The sequence below is a fragment of the Apium graveolens genome, chromosome 7, assembly GCF_009905375.1.
Source record: "Apium graveolens cultivar Ventura chromosome 7, ASM990537v1, whole genome shotgun sequence".
In the NCBI taxonomy this organism is placed as follows: domain Eukaryota; kingdom Viridiplantae; phylum Streptophyta; class Magnoliopsida; order Apiales; family Apiaceae; genus Apium; species Apium graveolens.
In genome coordinates, this window is record NC_133653.1 from 37,626,452 (window position 1) to 37,644,261 (window position 17,810).

General features: G+C 32.0%; 1 protein-coding gene across 1 annotated transcript; it reads left to right on the plus strand.

The window, feature by feature from the left end:
- Window positions 1–3,784: 3,784 nt before the first annotated feature.
- Window positions 3,785–7,253, plus strand: LOC141672285 (gibberellin 2-beta-dioxygenase 8-like). The gene is made up of 3 exons (XM_074478857.1): window positions 3,785–4,399; window positions 6,260–6,578; window positions 6,667–7,253. Exons 1-3 carry the CDS (start codon window positions 3,963–3,965, stop codon window positions 6,895–6,897), a joined length of 987 nt encoding a protein of 328 aa, XP_074334958.1. The 5' UTR covers window positions 3,785–3,962; the 3' UTR covers window positions 6,898–7,253.
- Window positions 7,254–17,810: the final 10,557 nt, after the last annotated feature.

Sequence of the window (17,810 nt, forward strand, 5' to 3'; positions counted from 1 at the left end):
CCGTTAGTACTAGTTAGATACAATAGAATAAAGTTTAATTACTTTTACTGTTATCACCATGCAGGATCAAATAATTTGTGAAAGAGTATATTGATGGCCGAACACTCCAAAAACTTTCTGGTTTTTCCATGTCAGGTAAAATGAAACAGATACCGGTTTTAAAAAACCAGTTTTATGGTGAAAATGATTGTTAAAGTGTAGGTTAATCTCGTTATATTCCTGGCAGTGAACTTTAAGTTGAAATACGTACTTGGGGGCTGGGGCATTTCTAGTAGATTGGTAAGTTATAATTAGTCTCTGAGTGGTCTTTATTTTTTCTCATACAACCTTTTTTTTATTAAATGATACACAACTGTAAAAAATAAATACAGTTGCAACTCTTGTTAATACTCCGAACCATGCTACGTATCACAAATAGATCCCAAAATTTTGAGCTGGTTCGTATGATTTCGTTTCATGTACTGAATTACAAACACAAATTCGATATATTTAGCAATCGTGTATCGAAAAGTAAATATATATCCGTAACCCATCGTCAGGTGTACGTTTAGTGTATAAAAATAAATAAATAAATAAAATATTATATTTTTAGATATAATTTTACATATATATTAAATATATATATATATAGACACACACACATCTAACGGTATATTTTTGGATAAATTTTTATAAACATATATAAATTATATGTGTATATATATGTAATATTACAAAAATATGTATATTTATATAAATGAATATAAAAAATATCATATATATATATTTAAATTTTTTAAGAGTAAAGTGTTATAGAATCCACTTTTTAATTGGCGTCCTCGGAGTCCATCTATTTCTGCAAATAAAATATCTTCTAAAACGTGTTATCTTGCGAAACATGTTTCACAAATATCATTACTTCAATAAAATCATGCAAGTCTCGTATATTTACAAGTACAATATGTATTTTCTGCAACATGAACATTTATGTTCCGCAAACTAAACATGTTTTGTAGAATAATATATTTTGCAACGTTCTACTTGTAAAATCTATGCAATCTGCAAGATTTTCAATAAAATTGTGATATTTGTAGAATATCATTCGAAAAATAATACATTTTGCAACAATTTAAGCTATATTTTACTTGTAAAATATATATGGACTTCAGGACTCCAATGAAACAGGGGACTCCATAGAACCTAACCCATATATTTAGAAATATTTATTGATATATTTATTTATTTCATGTACTTTCGTGTCGTGTCGGGTAGCCAAGAGTAAACACATATTCGTACTTGTTTAGATTTGATGTTTCATTGTATCGTGTATTTTCTTGTTGGTGTATCGAAAATCTGAACTCATATGCGTGTCATTTTATCGTGCCGTATATCAAATTATCAAGTCTATCAAATTTATTCACAAATTATGCTTTGACATCTTTTTATTTGTGAGGCTCATATATATGCATGCATTTTTTATTTAAGAAATATTAACTAAATAATATAATAACACCTTTTCATTAGGGAACTGTTTTGAAAACTCTTTCGGAACTAACATCCCATCTTATCTTATACAATCTACAGCATCTTTTCATTCAATAAAAAATGTCATTATGATTCGACGAAACCGATCTGAGTCTTCATATTTATAAATGACAGAGATGAGAGAACCACTGATCTAAGAAGTGATGTGTTGAAATGGTTGCTGTTGTGATCTTGATTGTGACTGTGATCTGTATACATAAAATTAACAAGAACCTCTGAATCTCCATGATATAATAACACCATCTTTTTAAGGTGGGCCTCTAAATCTATCTACTTACCAGTTGGGTATGTATGTTGATACATTTAGGACTATCTATTTAAAGATCTAAATCTTTGTAAAAAAAGGTTATCTTTTCTGATTTATACTGGTATACTAATGGAGTTACATTATTGAACACTTGACATTTGGAGTGTATAGTAATAAAAAATTTGATAAATCTTCGGAGCCTAAATCTTCTCATACTCATTTCAATAAACATGCACGTGCTTGCTTAAAAGAATGATGAATCGTGCTTAGGCATTATGGGCATGTTTTTGAGCAACTTATAAGTTAGCTTATGACTTATAAACCGTAACAGTTTAAAATTTACAAGTTTGAAGCTGATAAGTTGAATATTAACAATTATGTACTTTTTTAACTTATTATGATTTTTTGCTTTTATATGTATTTTAGTTTTAAAATATATATTTGTAAATGTTAATCTAATATTAAATTCATGAATTAAAATAATTATATTTAAAGGTTATTTATTTTAGTTCATTTAAGTAAAAAAAATTCTGATTTTTAAATAAAATTATTTAAACACTTATGTAACTTATTAGTATTTATTTACTTATTACTTATAAGTCACTTATTTATTTTAAATTATAAGTTACTTATTTTAAAAAAATTCAAATGGACACTATATATTCATTTGATGGGGTATGCCCTTGAGTATTATTTACCGAGAAATATCTCAAAATCCGTAATTTAATTATAAGAAATTTCGAAGGAACCCTATGTCTTTATATACTTTAGTAAAGCTTATTCAATCTGCCGTCTTTGACATTAACCAGGGTTCAATTATGAATTCGGATTAAAAGCATTCAAAAAATTCATGCAAAGTACTCGAGTAATTTAATTTATGAAATCCGATTAATTCTTACAAATTTTCTTTTATTAGAGTATATAAAATTATTTATTAAAATTTAAATACTATGTTAATTTAAATATGAAAAATTATAAAAATTATTATATAATAAATATATATTTGTTAATAAATAATTAATATAATCATAATAATATATCATATATAATTAAATATTATAATACATTCGATTTTTTTAATTCGATTAGTCCCCGATTATCAATTAATCTTAAATCGGTAATTTGACCAATCTTTCTCGATTCCGGATCTATTTTTACAACATTGGACACATAAATTAGGATCCCCTGCCCTTATAATGTCATGTTAAATAACTAGTTCATCGAAAACTCTCCGGAAGTTAAAAGTGGATCTTTATATTATATATTAGCAAAAAATGTATAAATTTGAGACAACACTGCTAGCTTCTGAGTACAATGTTAAGCTGCAGAAAAGCAGACCATAATGTTTTCATCGACAGTGAAAGAACATATATACTACATTACAAACAGTTTTTCATCCCCACCTCCTTGTCAATTTTTAAAGGAAAATTTTATTTTCAATGCAAATTTTAGTTTCAAAACAAATTTTTTTGAAAAGACAAAAGCTAGTACAATATTAAAAAACAAATGAAAAATAATGAGGATATTTTTATCTTTTCAATAACTTTTTGCTCGGAAATTAATTAAATTTATGTTCTGAAAATAACACCATCCTTTTTAATAGCTCATCAAAGCTATCTAATCAACCAATATCTAAGAATCGATCAATCCGCATAGATAATCAAAATATTAAATATCGGTGATTGCAGTAACTTGTTCAGATAATAAATACTCCCTCCGTCCCAACCATTTTTATACAAATGGTTTGGACACGGAGGACAAGAAATTCATTAAAATAATATTAGTTTTGGTAAGTTAGTGGGATGAGAGAGAAAAAAAATTGTAATTTAGTAAGAAAAAGTATAAAGTTGGGTAAAGTGGTGGAACCATCAATATTTAATGAATAAAGTAGTGTAGTGGAAGAAAGTAGCGGATGTGGTTGATTTTTATATTATTAAATTTTTACTATTTTTGATAAATTTGAAATGTATAAAATTGAAGGACGGAGAACAGCCTCGTACACACCCATGACTAAGTAAACCAAGAAAATGTGTATTCACTAACTCGCAATGCTAAATATATATACATCTCGAAACAAACAAACATAATCGTACATTACTACATATTTTGGCGTTTAAGTTGTGCACGAAGTTCCTGTGTTGTTATCGATCAGTTAAATATCTTCTTGTTTTCCATGTTTTAGAACATTAACATGGAGTCCAAAGCTGAGCCACCATTTGAAGAGACATACAAAGCTCTCATAGATTCCAATAAGTCCAGCAATGTTGACATGCAGGTGACAAAAGAGATTGTTGAAGAATGCGAGCTTCCATTGATTGATCTTAGCATGTTAGGTCTGGGAGAATCCGAAAGAGAAAAATGCAAGGCAGAAATAGCCAAGGCTTCACAAGAATGGGGTTTTTTTCAAGTAGTTAACCATGGAATTTCAGATGCGATCTTGGAGAAAATGAGACGTGAACAAGTCGATGTCTTCAAGAAGTCATTTAATGAGAAAGAAATGTGTTTTCCGGCAGGAACTTACCGCTGGGGAACTCCTTCAGCTACTTGTCTACCGCAGTTGTCATGGTCAGAAGCTTTTCATGTACCTCTCATCGATATTTCAAGCTTGGGAGGTTTTACTAGCATCAGGTAATTAGTTACTACTTGCTGCCTATTGTGACTCCTTTTCTTCCGCTAGAAATATATATATTTCCTTCTTAACATAATTTTATTTTAGTCATAAATTGTCATTTAAATGTTAGGAAAAGCATTTCTTTTTCATCTATGAATTATCATCTCTTTATTAAGCTTAGTTAATGGGTGATGTTAAATTCATAAGTTGTAATTAAACATATTACTAAATTGTTTACATGTTATAAGGTTAAAATTATATAGTCTCGGGAATGAAATAACTCTACTAACTAATACCTCTCATCTTTTGTAGCACCAATATCAAATAAGGTAAAGATACAAAATGCCTTAAAATATTACTACAGATTATATCACAATTTTTTTTTAAGATTAAATTCACCGTAGATTTATTTTAAATAAAAGGTGTTTTTGCAAACAACATATGACAATATCTCATTCATATATATTTTCTAATGAACTATTCAATTATTTTAATTTCTAATGATAAAATTATCTGTAAATGGATGATTGCAAGTTACAAGTTGTAGTTTAGATTGCAAAGAGTCACTTAGTTATAATTCTTGTTCATAATATGAACCGACTAGATTTTTAATTTTGGATTTAGGATAAAAAAATAGATTAGAATCTATAGAATGACGTCATAAGAATGTTCAAGGAAAAATTGAAATTGGGGGACAAATATTTAATCCAGATGAAGTAAATTAAATCTTGGCTTTGTATTCATCGGGTACGATGCAGCCAAGGTGAGTAGGGTTTAGTTAATACTACCAGTACTACATATCATGTCTTTCCTGATCACGTACGTCCGAAGTATTTTGTCCTATTTTTGTGTAGCACATGCTACGTTAGGAATTAGAGATAGATACTCCCTCTGTCCCATTCATTTCTCTACACTTTCTTTTTTGGGGTGTCCCATTTATTTCTCTACATTTCAAAATTTACCAAAAATAGTAAAAATTTTATAATATAAAAATTAACTACACCCACTCATATTCACTATTTTCTTCCACTAGATTGACCCCACCACTTTACCCACTTTTCTTACTTTTTCTCTCTAACATTCCGTTTTTTCTTAACCTCCGTGCCCAAATCAAATGTATACTTCTCAATGGGACGGAGGGAGTACCAATGTTGATGATTAAGAATCCCTCTGTCTTGTATTAGGAACAAGACTGTCAACTAACTTACTGGGTCGTGGATAAAGTTTGTTCGTGGATTAAGTCAGACGAGTTCTCTGGACTCTACAACAAGCCTCAATCGCATATAATAGAAAAACAAATAAACAAATTAAATCTGGATATTTAATATATTGAGTCATAGTTATTAATGTGTTGAAATTTATTGTTTTTCATTATAAATTGTTTCGTATTTGATCCGACCCCTAACGTTTACATGATTTTAGAAGACATTTAGAATGGCGACAATGATTAGCAACAAAATGTACGAATAAAAAAAATATGAATTCATATCAATGATCGACAATTATTTTGAAAAGGTTTAGAAAAAGTAAATAAATTCCAGTGAGATGAGAGGGCAGGACCAGATTCACGTGGTTAGGATATAAGCAACATGTTAATGAATCAGATGGAGTGGACTCCAGAGATTGGTGTAGTACTCTTAAGGTACTACATGCATGCATGTATGAGACCCTTGAAGAACTGTCCAGGTTGTAATAAGTGGTCCTGTGTTTGTATATGCATGGCAATCTTTTATAATTCCAAAAGATTTTGAAATAGAAGATGTTAACTTAAACTAATAGTTAGTTACATTGATCAGCTCTTAATTTAACTCTACTTTGTAAAGATGTTATGTGTTTTTCTACAATGTGAAAGTTAATTTCGAGTTTTACATGTGCAGCACAACAATGGAACAATTTGCTACAACAGTTTCTGAGCTAGCACAAAAGTTGGCAGAAATCTTGGCGGAGAAAATGGGACATAAAGCAACTTTCTTTAAACAGAATTGTGTTCCCAGCACTTGTTATCTTCGAATGAACAGATATCCACCATGTCCAATACCTGAGATTTCAGGCTTGATGCCGCACACAGATAGTGATTTCCTCACAATATTGCATCAAGATCAAATTGGAGGACTACAATTAGTTAAAGATGGTAAATGGTTTGCGGTTAAGCCTAATCCAAAAGCTCTGATCATTAATATCGGAGACCTTTTTCAGGTACATTCTCTCTGCAATCTACCAGTACCATTGATAAAGAAATAAAAGCACTTCGCTAATCAAATTTTAAAAATCTTTATTGATGCAGGCATGGAGCAATGATGTTTATAAGAGTGTTGAACATAGGGTTGTCACGAATAAGCTAGTAGAGAGGTTCTCTACTGCTTATTTCTTATGTCCATCTTATGAAACTCGGATACAAAGTTGTATGGAGCCTTCAGTGTACAAACAGTTCAGCTTTCGAGAATTCAGACAACAAGTCCAACATGATGTTAAGAAACTGGGTTATAAAGTAGGACTTCCGAGGTTTATCATATAATCACAACTGCGGAGACAGTCGACCAAATATATATTTGCCTAATTAGCAAGAACAACGGAAACAATATAATTAATATAAAACAGACCAAAGACACCCGCTTATACGCGCGCTATCATAAGCTTCTTATCCCGGAACAAGTTGTTTCGGTTCCTTTTTTAGCGTCCAAGGTTGAAATGAGGGAGAAGACAAGGAAAAAGAGAACAAAGTAATTTCTAGCTTGTAAACTTACAAATTATATCTTCTGTCTAGGTGTCTTATTTGGTCAGATAGGAATTATTCTCGCACCTTGTTGAAGTAAATGTTTTATTCTGAATTTCTGATTAACTGATGCATGTTTTACTTGGCTTGATTCATGACGCTAGCGTGTATATGTTATTTTGAACTTGTGCTTAAATGTGCAGAAACATTAATCTAAGTAATGCATGTTTTACTTAACTTGATCCATGGCGTTAATTGGTTGTAATTTATAATTACTAGTTGGTAACCAATGAGAAGCACATGCCCAAAATTAAAAATAATATTATCACATTTTTATTTGTATAAAACTGAAACTCATAATCTGTACAAAATACAGATCTAAATATAATATATAAAATGTTGTTAAAAAATGTAGTTAAAAAAATCGAAAAATTAAGTGTAACTCTAAAATTTCACCGTATAGTTATATGTATGCATGCACCTAATTACTTAATTATATAAATCGGACATGTTAACTTATAACTACGATTATTTTAAAGTAAACTGACGCTTGGATGTTCGGCAACAAATAAAAATTGAAGGAAAATAAAATTTACATAAAGTATAAAGTAGAAGTTAATTTTTGTGAGTTAAGATTTTATTACATAAAATTTTAAAAATAGTTGTATAATTTCTAGGGAGTACCAAGATTTTGGGACCTAAACATAGTTTCGCTTCTTAGGATAGATAGTTGATAACCCGTGCGAAACACGGGTCCGAAACAAAAAATATCGAATTAATAATTGTAGAGAATTATTCATAATTCGTGTGAAACACGAATTAAAATTAATATAATAATATCAAATATTAAATTGTTACTTGCAAAAATAGTTATGTGGTCAAAAAGAATCGAATCAGTTCTGAAATTTTCCATTATAGTTTTGCATTGTTTTACTTGATATTGAAATCTATCATATTAGTTTTATTTTTGTAAAATGAATTGTATCTCTATCTTATTAACCAAATATATGTTCTTTAGATAATTTAATATTAATTAATATAATTTGATAATTGTCTTATAATTAGCCTTTTCAATATAGTTTATTTAATATTACTTAATTATCGATAAAAATTAATTTACAAATTAAAAGTAAATAGATGTTATTAAACTTAATTTAATATTACTTAATATATTCTAAATACAGCCCATAAATATGTTATTGTTAAAATATTTTTTTTAATTTAAAGTAAATAAACGTTGTGATGGACAGTAACAAATACGATCGTTAAATCAATAATTTTCAGTTTAAAAGTTAATAAATTTTACTAAAGTCATTTGTTATTACTTAATTATTTTTAAAATAATGCTATAAAAAATAAAGTTTACAGAAAATAAAAGTCAATTCGTGTTAATAGTTTACTTTGTAGTTAGTAGTTTTTCAAAATAAAAGTAAATATATGTTATTTTACTTAATTTAACGTAATTTAATAAATTTTTAATATAACTTATAAATAAATAAAGTTTACAAAGAATATAAGTCAATTCGTGTTAGTAATTTACCTAGTAGATTGTAGTTTTTCTAAAATTAAAAATAAATATAAGTTATTTTACTTAATTTAACGTAACTTATAAAATTTTAATATAATTTACAAATCATTTAAAAAATATTTAAATTTTATGAAGTAAATAGACGATTGGATGAACACTAACTAAAAACAAAATAAAATTTACAAAGAATAAAAGACGATTGGATGAACACTAACTAAAAACAAAATAAAATTTACAAAGAATAAAAGTCGATTTGTATTAAAAATAAAGTTTATAGAGAATAGAAGTCAACTTATGTCACTTTAGTACTTTTAGCACCAAATTATACATGATTTTTCTTATAAACATTGTGATCCCTCTGTTTATCAAGTTGTATGCAAGTATTTGGTATTTTAAGTCGCTCAATTAACGTTTTTACTGTTTTCGTCTTTTTCCATGGCTCAAAAGTTGCTGGCTTGCCATCTATTATATATATATAATAGAGCAAATAGGGATTGGACATACAATTTAATCATATTAAAATTACTAAATTGCCCCTCATAATTGTATGTTAGTAATAATTATTTTCATTTAATATGCATACATTAATTACCTCTAACTTAATATGTATGTATTAAGTATTATGTCTCGTTATTACGTATATTTATTAATACTTGATTATTTAATAATAAAATTTTATAGACATATGAATAAATTAAATACATTTTTAAGGAGAAAAATAATATTAGTGTACGGAGATCGAAGCACAAATACTAGAAATTATTTTTTATTCTAACAATGTGGGAACTATTATAAAAAAGCATTATTTTCATAAAATGGTTAAAACTATACATAAACAATGATTATATTGAAATTTTAAAGGTATAGACCATATAATGCATAATTTTTTTAACCGTATTAATATATAACAAATATTGAACTTTCATGCATATAAGAAAAATGGTTGAAAAAACTCGAGGATCATTAATATTACATATACTTCGAGTTGATGGGATCATTAGTCTAACAACAAATACTTCCGGTCAAGATCCACAATCACGAACCTCATTTATCACACTTTTAGCATTCAAATACATTAGGTATTTAAAAAATTATTTATTCATATTTCGGGCACAGAACACCACTACATTTCTCCATTGTTTCACCTTAATATTAAATGTCGAAAAATTTATTTTGCATCGATATAACCAAAACCTAGAAAGTCAAAAACTACTCATATAAATAGGTTAATTTCATCAATTCACTTAGAAACAACACGAATACACCGTCAACAACTGCAATAAAAACGCGCAATCGAGAGCATGCCCGTGCTTTGCACGAGTTATAAAACAATCGATCAACTTGAACTTTTCAAGTGCTCAATGACGATAATTCAGCAATAGTATTCAAAATATAAAACAAGCACAATTTTTACGAATATTATATATTAATTATTCGATATAAAATAGAAAAAAATGCATCTTACAACATAATTTATATTTCATTTATATAATATGTACATTGTTAATTAACATGTGAGTTTAGAAAATGCCCGTAACTCGCACGGGCTATAAATCTAGTTTCAATCAAATATAGAACACCTGGGTATGTCCCCCGAGAAAACTATAGGGCCTGTTTGGCTGCCAATCAAAAAGCAGTTCTTTCCCCCGTAAGTTCGTAAGTACTTATTGACGAGTGTTTGTCGACCCGATTTATAAGTTGAATTTATAACTTATAAGCTGATAAATTGAATGTTATTAACGACGTACTTTTTTCAACTTATTTTGATTTTCATTTTTTTATTAACTTTAATTTTAAAATATATATTTTTAAATATTTTTCTAATTTTAAATTCACAAATTAAGATAATTTTATTCAAAAATTATTTATTTTAATTTATTTAAGTAGAAAAATTTATGACTTTTTAAGTAAAATTATCCAAACACTTATGTAACGTATAAGTATTTATCCACTTATCACTACTTGTAAGTCACTTATTCATTTTAACTCATAAATTACTTATTTTAAGATTTCCCAAACCGTCACTAATGAACGTCTAATTATTCACTTAACTATGAAACTAGTCATTTTCTAACAAAAGTGGATATTTTCAGGTAGTTATGACATGAAATAGAAATTTGTAAGATCTTACGAGTCAACAACACTCAAGCACTAGGGTGCTTCAACTCGTTTTAATTTTTTGGTAATGCGGCTTATTTTGAAGTAGTAGTTACAAATGTACCAATACTTTTGGATGTCAGAAGAAGAGATTGATTGGGTCATATACATTTTAATATAAAGAAATTAATTTTAAGTAAACGTGTTACTTAAAATTATCTAATTAAGTTGTTTTCCCTTAAATAATTGTTTGTTAATGATCTTGCAGTTGGAAAATTATCTAATGTGTTGCTCACTTAAAAAGGTGCAGCTTCACTTATACTTAAATTATAATTTAAAATTCTTTGCCATTGTCCATTTTACTGATGTAGTAGTATATTTTGCATGAAAATTAGTTGCTTCTCTATGAGAGATTTTATGTAAAGAAACTGATGTTTTGAAATCTTGGTTTTCTGTTTTTACTTGAGCAGACACCACCAACATGGTCGATGGCAAGTTCGGATTGGTCAAATAGCAGGAAACAAGGATCTCTCCTTGGTAACACTAGTATTTTTTCACTGCTAAAAACTGGTTACATGATTCTTATTTTGTTAATCCTTTTATTGTGATCCCTTACTTGATTAATTGGAACACTATTCATTTTTCCACCACATGCACAGACTCATAGTCATAGGGTACTAGTTTACTAAACTTATTGTTCTGATTTTGTTGAATCAAACTATTGCAGCTGGCACCCAAGAGGAAGCAGCTGAGGCATTTGATGTAACAGCAGTTAAGTAAAATAAGGAGGTTGCCTTGGCTATTGTGGGCCCCAACTAGAACTCTTTTAGTCATTATCATAATAGTGAATTATGCATCTCATCAAAGCAAAATAATGTAAACTCTATATCTGACTGGAAAATGGCACTAAATCATGCCTCTCAGCCTAACAAAAGACCAGATGATACGAAGATTACAAGGCCCAAGCTTATTCAATGGCCAGGTATGATTTGCTACAAATTAAAATCGATACAATGGGCTCAGATTCACACGAGGCTTCCAAAATCTACACTCCTCATTTGTCTAATGCTTCTTCATTGTGAGTTTTTTTTTATGAAAATAAAAATCTGATGTGAATGCAGAGGAAGAGATAAGGGATGGAAAATGGATAATGGAGGGAACGGGGACACTAACAGAGTAAATCACTCTTGACAGAAGCACACAAATGAAATCATTATTATTACTACACAATATGTTTAATTATTAATCCATCTATTTTTTATTATATGACGTTTGACTTTCTTGTACACATGTTTAGGAGGTTTGACCATATAGTTAAAATAATTTTTTCAAAAAATTCTTTTTGTGAATAAAAGTTTTGATCTCATATTTTTATTCAAAAAAAAAATTTTTAAAAATCATAATTCTAACTATGTGATCAACCCTCCTAAATATATGTGCCAAAAATCAAACGTCATGTATTAAAAAGCAGAGGGAATAGATTACATACACAACGTGCACCAAGAACAAATTATAGGTACACCAAATGTAATTAACTCATTAAGTACCGAAAAGTAACATCATACGGTTGAATACTTGAATTAACTAACCCCAATTCAAAAAAAATTAAAAAAACCCAAATATTGATTTTTAATTATAAATAACATAATTTTTTTTGTCCTTCACTTTCCAGCAAACGCCCGAAATTTCTCCCTTTCCGGCCAACGCCCAGAATTTCTCCTAGCCACCCTCTCCGTCCTCCCTCCCTCTCTTCTCTCCACAGCCTTCAAGCTAATGGTTATGTCTCCACTTCCCTCGTCAAATTGTATGTCGAGTTTGAGTTTTTAAATGATGTGTTCAAGCTGTTTGATGAAATTTCTAAATGAAGTGTTGTTTCTTAAAATTATTTGATTTCTGGGTATGTGCATTGCGGTTAGTTTACCAAGGCTTTGTGCTTCTTTATCAACCTTTGGAAGCTCGTGGGAGGGTGGAGATAAATAAAAAGCAAATATAGTACACAAATGAGAAATAAAAGACATTATAGTGGTACTTGCTCATTAAACAGATAAAATCCCATTATGAGAGAATTAGCAGCAAAAAGCACGTTTATAAATTCTGGCAGTAAAAAATCATATGAGCTGGGTTGGTGCAAGGCTATGAAGCAAGGATACGGGTGCAGGGATGCGGGTGCGTAGTGCGGGTATACATGAATTCGGTAAATAAAATAATATGGGGATTCGGGTGCGGGGGAATATGACACATATATTTATTATAAATATACATTTGATGTTATGAATGATGACAGCTATTAACAAAACTAATAGTTTTATGCAAATTGTATCAAATACATGATATAAGCATTTGTAACACAAGAATTTAAACTAAAATTACTTATATATGTAGTATAAATATTAAAAAAATATGTATTTTAGTTAGAAATTTTTGAGAATTCTGAACATCGGAGTGTTGGAATTAATCTAAACATATAATTTATTTAATTGCTATTTATTTTAATAAGCCAGCTGACATGGCGAGAGTTTGTAGGAGCTGAAGTAGTCAAGTAGAGTTGGAGTCATGGTAGGAGTTCGGTTGAGTATTTTTAGCAGTAGTAGCTATTCTTTAGGCATTAGTTTTGAGTCGTGCATGTTGCACATATATGTAGCTATTATTTTTCAGTTGTAAGTCTGAGAACTACTTTTACAATTTCAGCAGTTTCAGTGAATAGAATCGAGTTAAACCATATACTGTGTGTATTCTTTTGTGTGTGTTTCCAACAATCTGGTATCAGAGCTTCTTAGCCTGTGAATGCCAAAGTGTATGCCAAAACCGACAAAGATGCAATCAAACAAAATAAAGGAAAACTCAGTTGGCTTGAACTATCCCATGTTAACTAAGACGAACTAAGCATCGTGGTCTATCAAGCTAAAGGTTTTTATGCAGGCTCATGATGTTTGGGAGGCAATAGGACCTAAAGATCCAAAGGCTGCGTTGGTAGAGAAGACTGACAAATTGGCTCTAGCTGCGATTTATCAAAGCATACCTGAAGACGTCCTGTTGTCAGTAGCGGAGAAAAAGAACGCCAAGGATACATGGGGGGCGATAAAGACATTGTGTTTGGGAGCAGATAAAGCGAAGAAAGCAAGGATATAGACACTGAAGGTGGATTTCGAGACATTAAGCATGAAAGAAACTGAGCCACTCGATGATTTTTACTCGAAACTGAATAGCCTGGTTACTAATATCAGGGCTCTAGGGGAAACTGTGGAAGAGGCTCAAGTGGTGAAAAAAGTGTTGAGAGCAGCTCAATCTAGGTTCTTACAGATTGCTTTTGCCATAGAACAATTTTGGGGATATAGAGACAATGTCTATCGAAGAGGTGATCGGGTCTTTAAAGGCTCATGAGGAGAGAACTCGTGGACAAGTCGATAACAATGAGGGGAAATTGCTATTGACTGAAGACGAATGGAAGAAGAGGGAAAACAGTGAAGGGAAATTACTTTTAACCAGCGAGGAATGGTTAAAAAGGACAGGCAAGGATGGGGCTCAAGGTACAAATGAGAATCGAGGAAGATTTGTGACTCGTGGAATTCGTGATAGGAGTAAACTAAAGTGTTTTAACTGTGGAACGTATGGTCACTTTGCTTATGAATGTCGTAAACCACGATGAGTAAAGAGGTCACAGCAAGAATCAGAGGCTAACTTGACACAAGTCGAGGATGAGGAACCTGCACTTTTGATGGCAGGGTGTGGAGGAAATGACAAGGAGGTTGTGCTATTGAACGAAGGGAAGCTAATGCCATCAGTTAAGAATACTGGGAAAATCAATGTGGATGAGAACACGTGGTACTTGGACAACGGGGCCAGTAATCATATGACTGGTCTACGATCGAAATTCAAAGCCCTAGATGAAAGTGTGCAAGGACAGGTCAGGTTCGGTGATGGGTCATCAGTATGCATTAAAGGAAATGGTTCAGTGGCGTTGAGATGCAAGAATGGTGAGGAGAGACTCTTAACAAATGTGTACTTCATACCATCGTTATGTAGCAATATTATAAGCCTGGGGCAACTAGCAGAGGCTGGAAACAAGGTTGTATTGGATGGAGAGTTACTATGGGTGTACGAGAGGAGTGGGAGGTTGTTGATGAAGGTTCAAAGAGCTGTCAATCGACTGTACAAGTTGACTGTTACTGAAAATAAAGCTACTTGTTTGTTGACAAAGGCTGAAGAAGAAACCTGGTTGTGGCATTCGAGGTTGGGGCATGTGAACTTTCAACCAATGAAGATGCTGGTTGACAATGACATGGTGTGCGGCTTGCCAGTTTTGAAAATTCCAAAGAAGACATGTGAAGGATGTTTACTTTCAAAGCAGACACGGAAGTCATTCCCTGGCCAGGCATCGTTTACAGCAATGGAGAAACTCGAGCTGGTTCATTGTGATTTGTGTGGTCCCATTAAACCTTCGACACCTGCAGGTAATAAATATTTTATGTTTCTCGTAGATGACTATAGTAGAATGATGTGGGTTTATATGCTAAAAATAAAAGATGAGGCCTTTAGTGCGTTTAAGAAGTTTAAAGTATTGGTTGAGAAGGAGACGAAACAAGAAATTAAAGTTTTAAGAACTGACAGAGGGGGTGAGTTTTGTTCACGGGAGTTTGTAGAGTTTTGTGAAAATGCAGGTGTTCAACGACACTACACAGCCCCGTATTCACCACAACAAAATGGGGTTGTGGAGCGTCGAAATCGAACGGTGGTGGCAATGGGTAGAAGCATGTTAAATGAGAGGAATGTTCCTGCAAAGTTTTGGGGAGAAGCAATACACCATGTTGTTTACATCATGAATAAATTTCCCACCCGTGCATTGACTAAGACAACTCCGTATGAACTGTGGATGGGTAAAAGACCTCATTTGGAGCACATAAAAGTCTTCGGATGCCTAGGGTACATGAAATTGCCAGCAGCACACATAAGAAAACTTGATGACAGAAGCAAGCCTATCATATACCTTGGAAAAGAATCAGGTACAAAAGCCTTCCGTTTGTATGATCCAATTGAAGATAAAATACATGTAAACAGGGACGTTCATTTTGAAGAGGAAAAGGGCTGGTCGTGGACTGAAGGGGAGTCAAAAACAAGTCAAGAAACGGGTGTATTCACTATCATAAGTCATCAATCTGATTTGCAAGCGGAGAATGTTGCAGAAAGTGAAGGTGAAGATATTTCACCACCTACCTTAAGCAGTGCTCACAACAGCAGCAGTGGCAGTGTATCAGGAGGAGGGGGAGATTGGTGTGACAATAGCACTAACAGCAGTGAACCAAGACGTTTCAAACTTGTCAGTGATATATACAATGAAACGGAGGAAGTTAAGGCAGCAGATGAATTATTGTTGTCTGAAGTAGATGAACCAGTAACATATAAATAGGCTGCAAAAGACAAAGCATGGAGAGCAGCTACGCAAAGTGAAATTAAGTCCATTGAAAGCAATGAAACATGGGGCTTAACTGAACTTCCACCAGGGCATAAGGCAATCGACTTAAAATGGGTGTTCAAACTAAAACGAGATACAAATGGCAAGGTGACCAAGCACAAGGCTAGACTCGTGGCAAAGGGCTACGTACAGAAGTATGGAATAGATTATGAAGAGGTATTTGCTCCTGTTACAAGGATGGAGACAGTTCGACTTTTACTCGCCCTTGCTGCTAAGAATGGGTGGGAAGTTCATCACCTTGATGTGAAATCAGCTTTCTTAAATGGAGAACTAGTGGAGGAGGTATATGTGTCTCAATCGAGAGGATTCGAGAAAGAAGGTGAAGAACACAAAGTTTATCGTTTGTTCAAAGCATTATACGGTTTGCGTCAAGCACCTCGTGTTTGGTACTCACGTCTAAACAAATGTCTTACTGAACTTGGGTTTATCAAATGCCCATTTGAGCATGTTGTGTATGTTAGACGTGATGGGAATGAAGCTCTAATAGTAGGAGTTTATGTTGACGATCTTTTGGTAACGGGAACTTCTGTGACAAACATTGAACGTTTCAAGCAGCAGATGGAAAATCAGTTTGAAATGAGCAATTTGGGCGTCTGACATATTACATTGGGATAGAAGTGGAGCAACTAAATGACTGTATTGAGCTGAAACAGACATCTTATGTGAAGAAACTTCTCGAGAGAGCAGGGATGGCAGATTGCAACTCAATGAAATACCCAATGGAACCGAAGATTCAGCTGCATAAAGACGAAGGTGGAAAATTGGTGAACTCAACAGAATTTAAAAGCATGATTGGAGGATTAAGGTATCTCGTTCACACTCGTCCAGATATTTCATATTCGGTTGGAGTTGTTAGTCGATTTATGGAAAAGCCTACGGTTCTGCATTTAAACGCTGCAAACGTATCTTACGTTATGTCAAAGGCACACTGGGCTATGGACTAATATACAGGAAGGGGTTTGGAGATTATATGCTTGCTGGGTATTCAGACAGTGATCCTGCTGGGAATGTAGAGGACAGAAAATCTACAGGTGGCATGGTTTTTTATTTGAATGAAAATTTGATTACATGGGTGTCGCAGAAGCAACGATGTGTTGTGTTGTCTTCTTGTGAAGCATAATTCATGGCAGCGACAGCGGCAGCTTGCCAAGGGATATGGTTGCAGAAAGTCCTAAACTATATTACTAATGTTAAGTCAGGACCAGTGGTATTGTACATAGACAATCGCTCAGCTATTGACCTCACCAAAAATCCAGTCTTCCATGATCGTAGTAAGCACATAGATGTGCGTTACCATTTCATACGCGAATGTGTTGAGAAAGGAAGCATCATTGTCAGGCATGTGAAGAGTAATGAGCAAAGGGCTGACATATTAACCAAGGCACTGCATACAGTGAAGTTTGAAAGCATGAGGAAATTGTTGGGTGTCAAGAATCTGCAGAATGTTTAGATTAAAGGGGAGTCTGTTGGAATTAATCTAAACATATAGTTTATTTAATTGCTATTTATTTTAATAAGCCAGCTGACATGGCGAGAGTTTGTAAGAGCTGAAGTAGTCAAGTAGAGTTGGAGTCATGGTAGGAGTTCAGTTGAGTATTTTTAGCAGTAGTAGCTATTCTT

Coding starts and splice junctions, on each gene's coding strand:
- LOC141672285 (XM_074478857.1), top strand. CDS start 3,963: ATGGAGTCCAAAGCTGAGCCACCATTTGAAGAGACATACAAAGCTCTC. Junction 4,400..6,259: donor GGAGGTTTTACTAGCATCAG/GTAATTAGTTAC, acceptor TTACATGTGCAG/CACAACAATGGAACAATTTG. Junction 6,579..6,666: donor ATATCGGAGACCTTTTTCAG/GTACATTCTCTC, acceptor TTATTGATGCAG/GCATGGAGCAATGATGTTTA.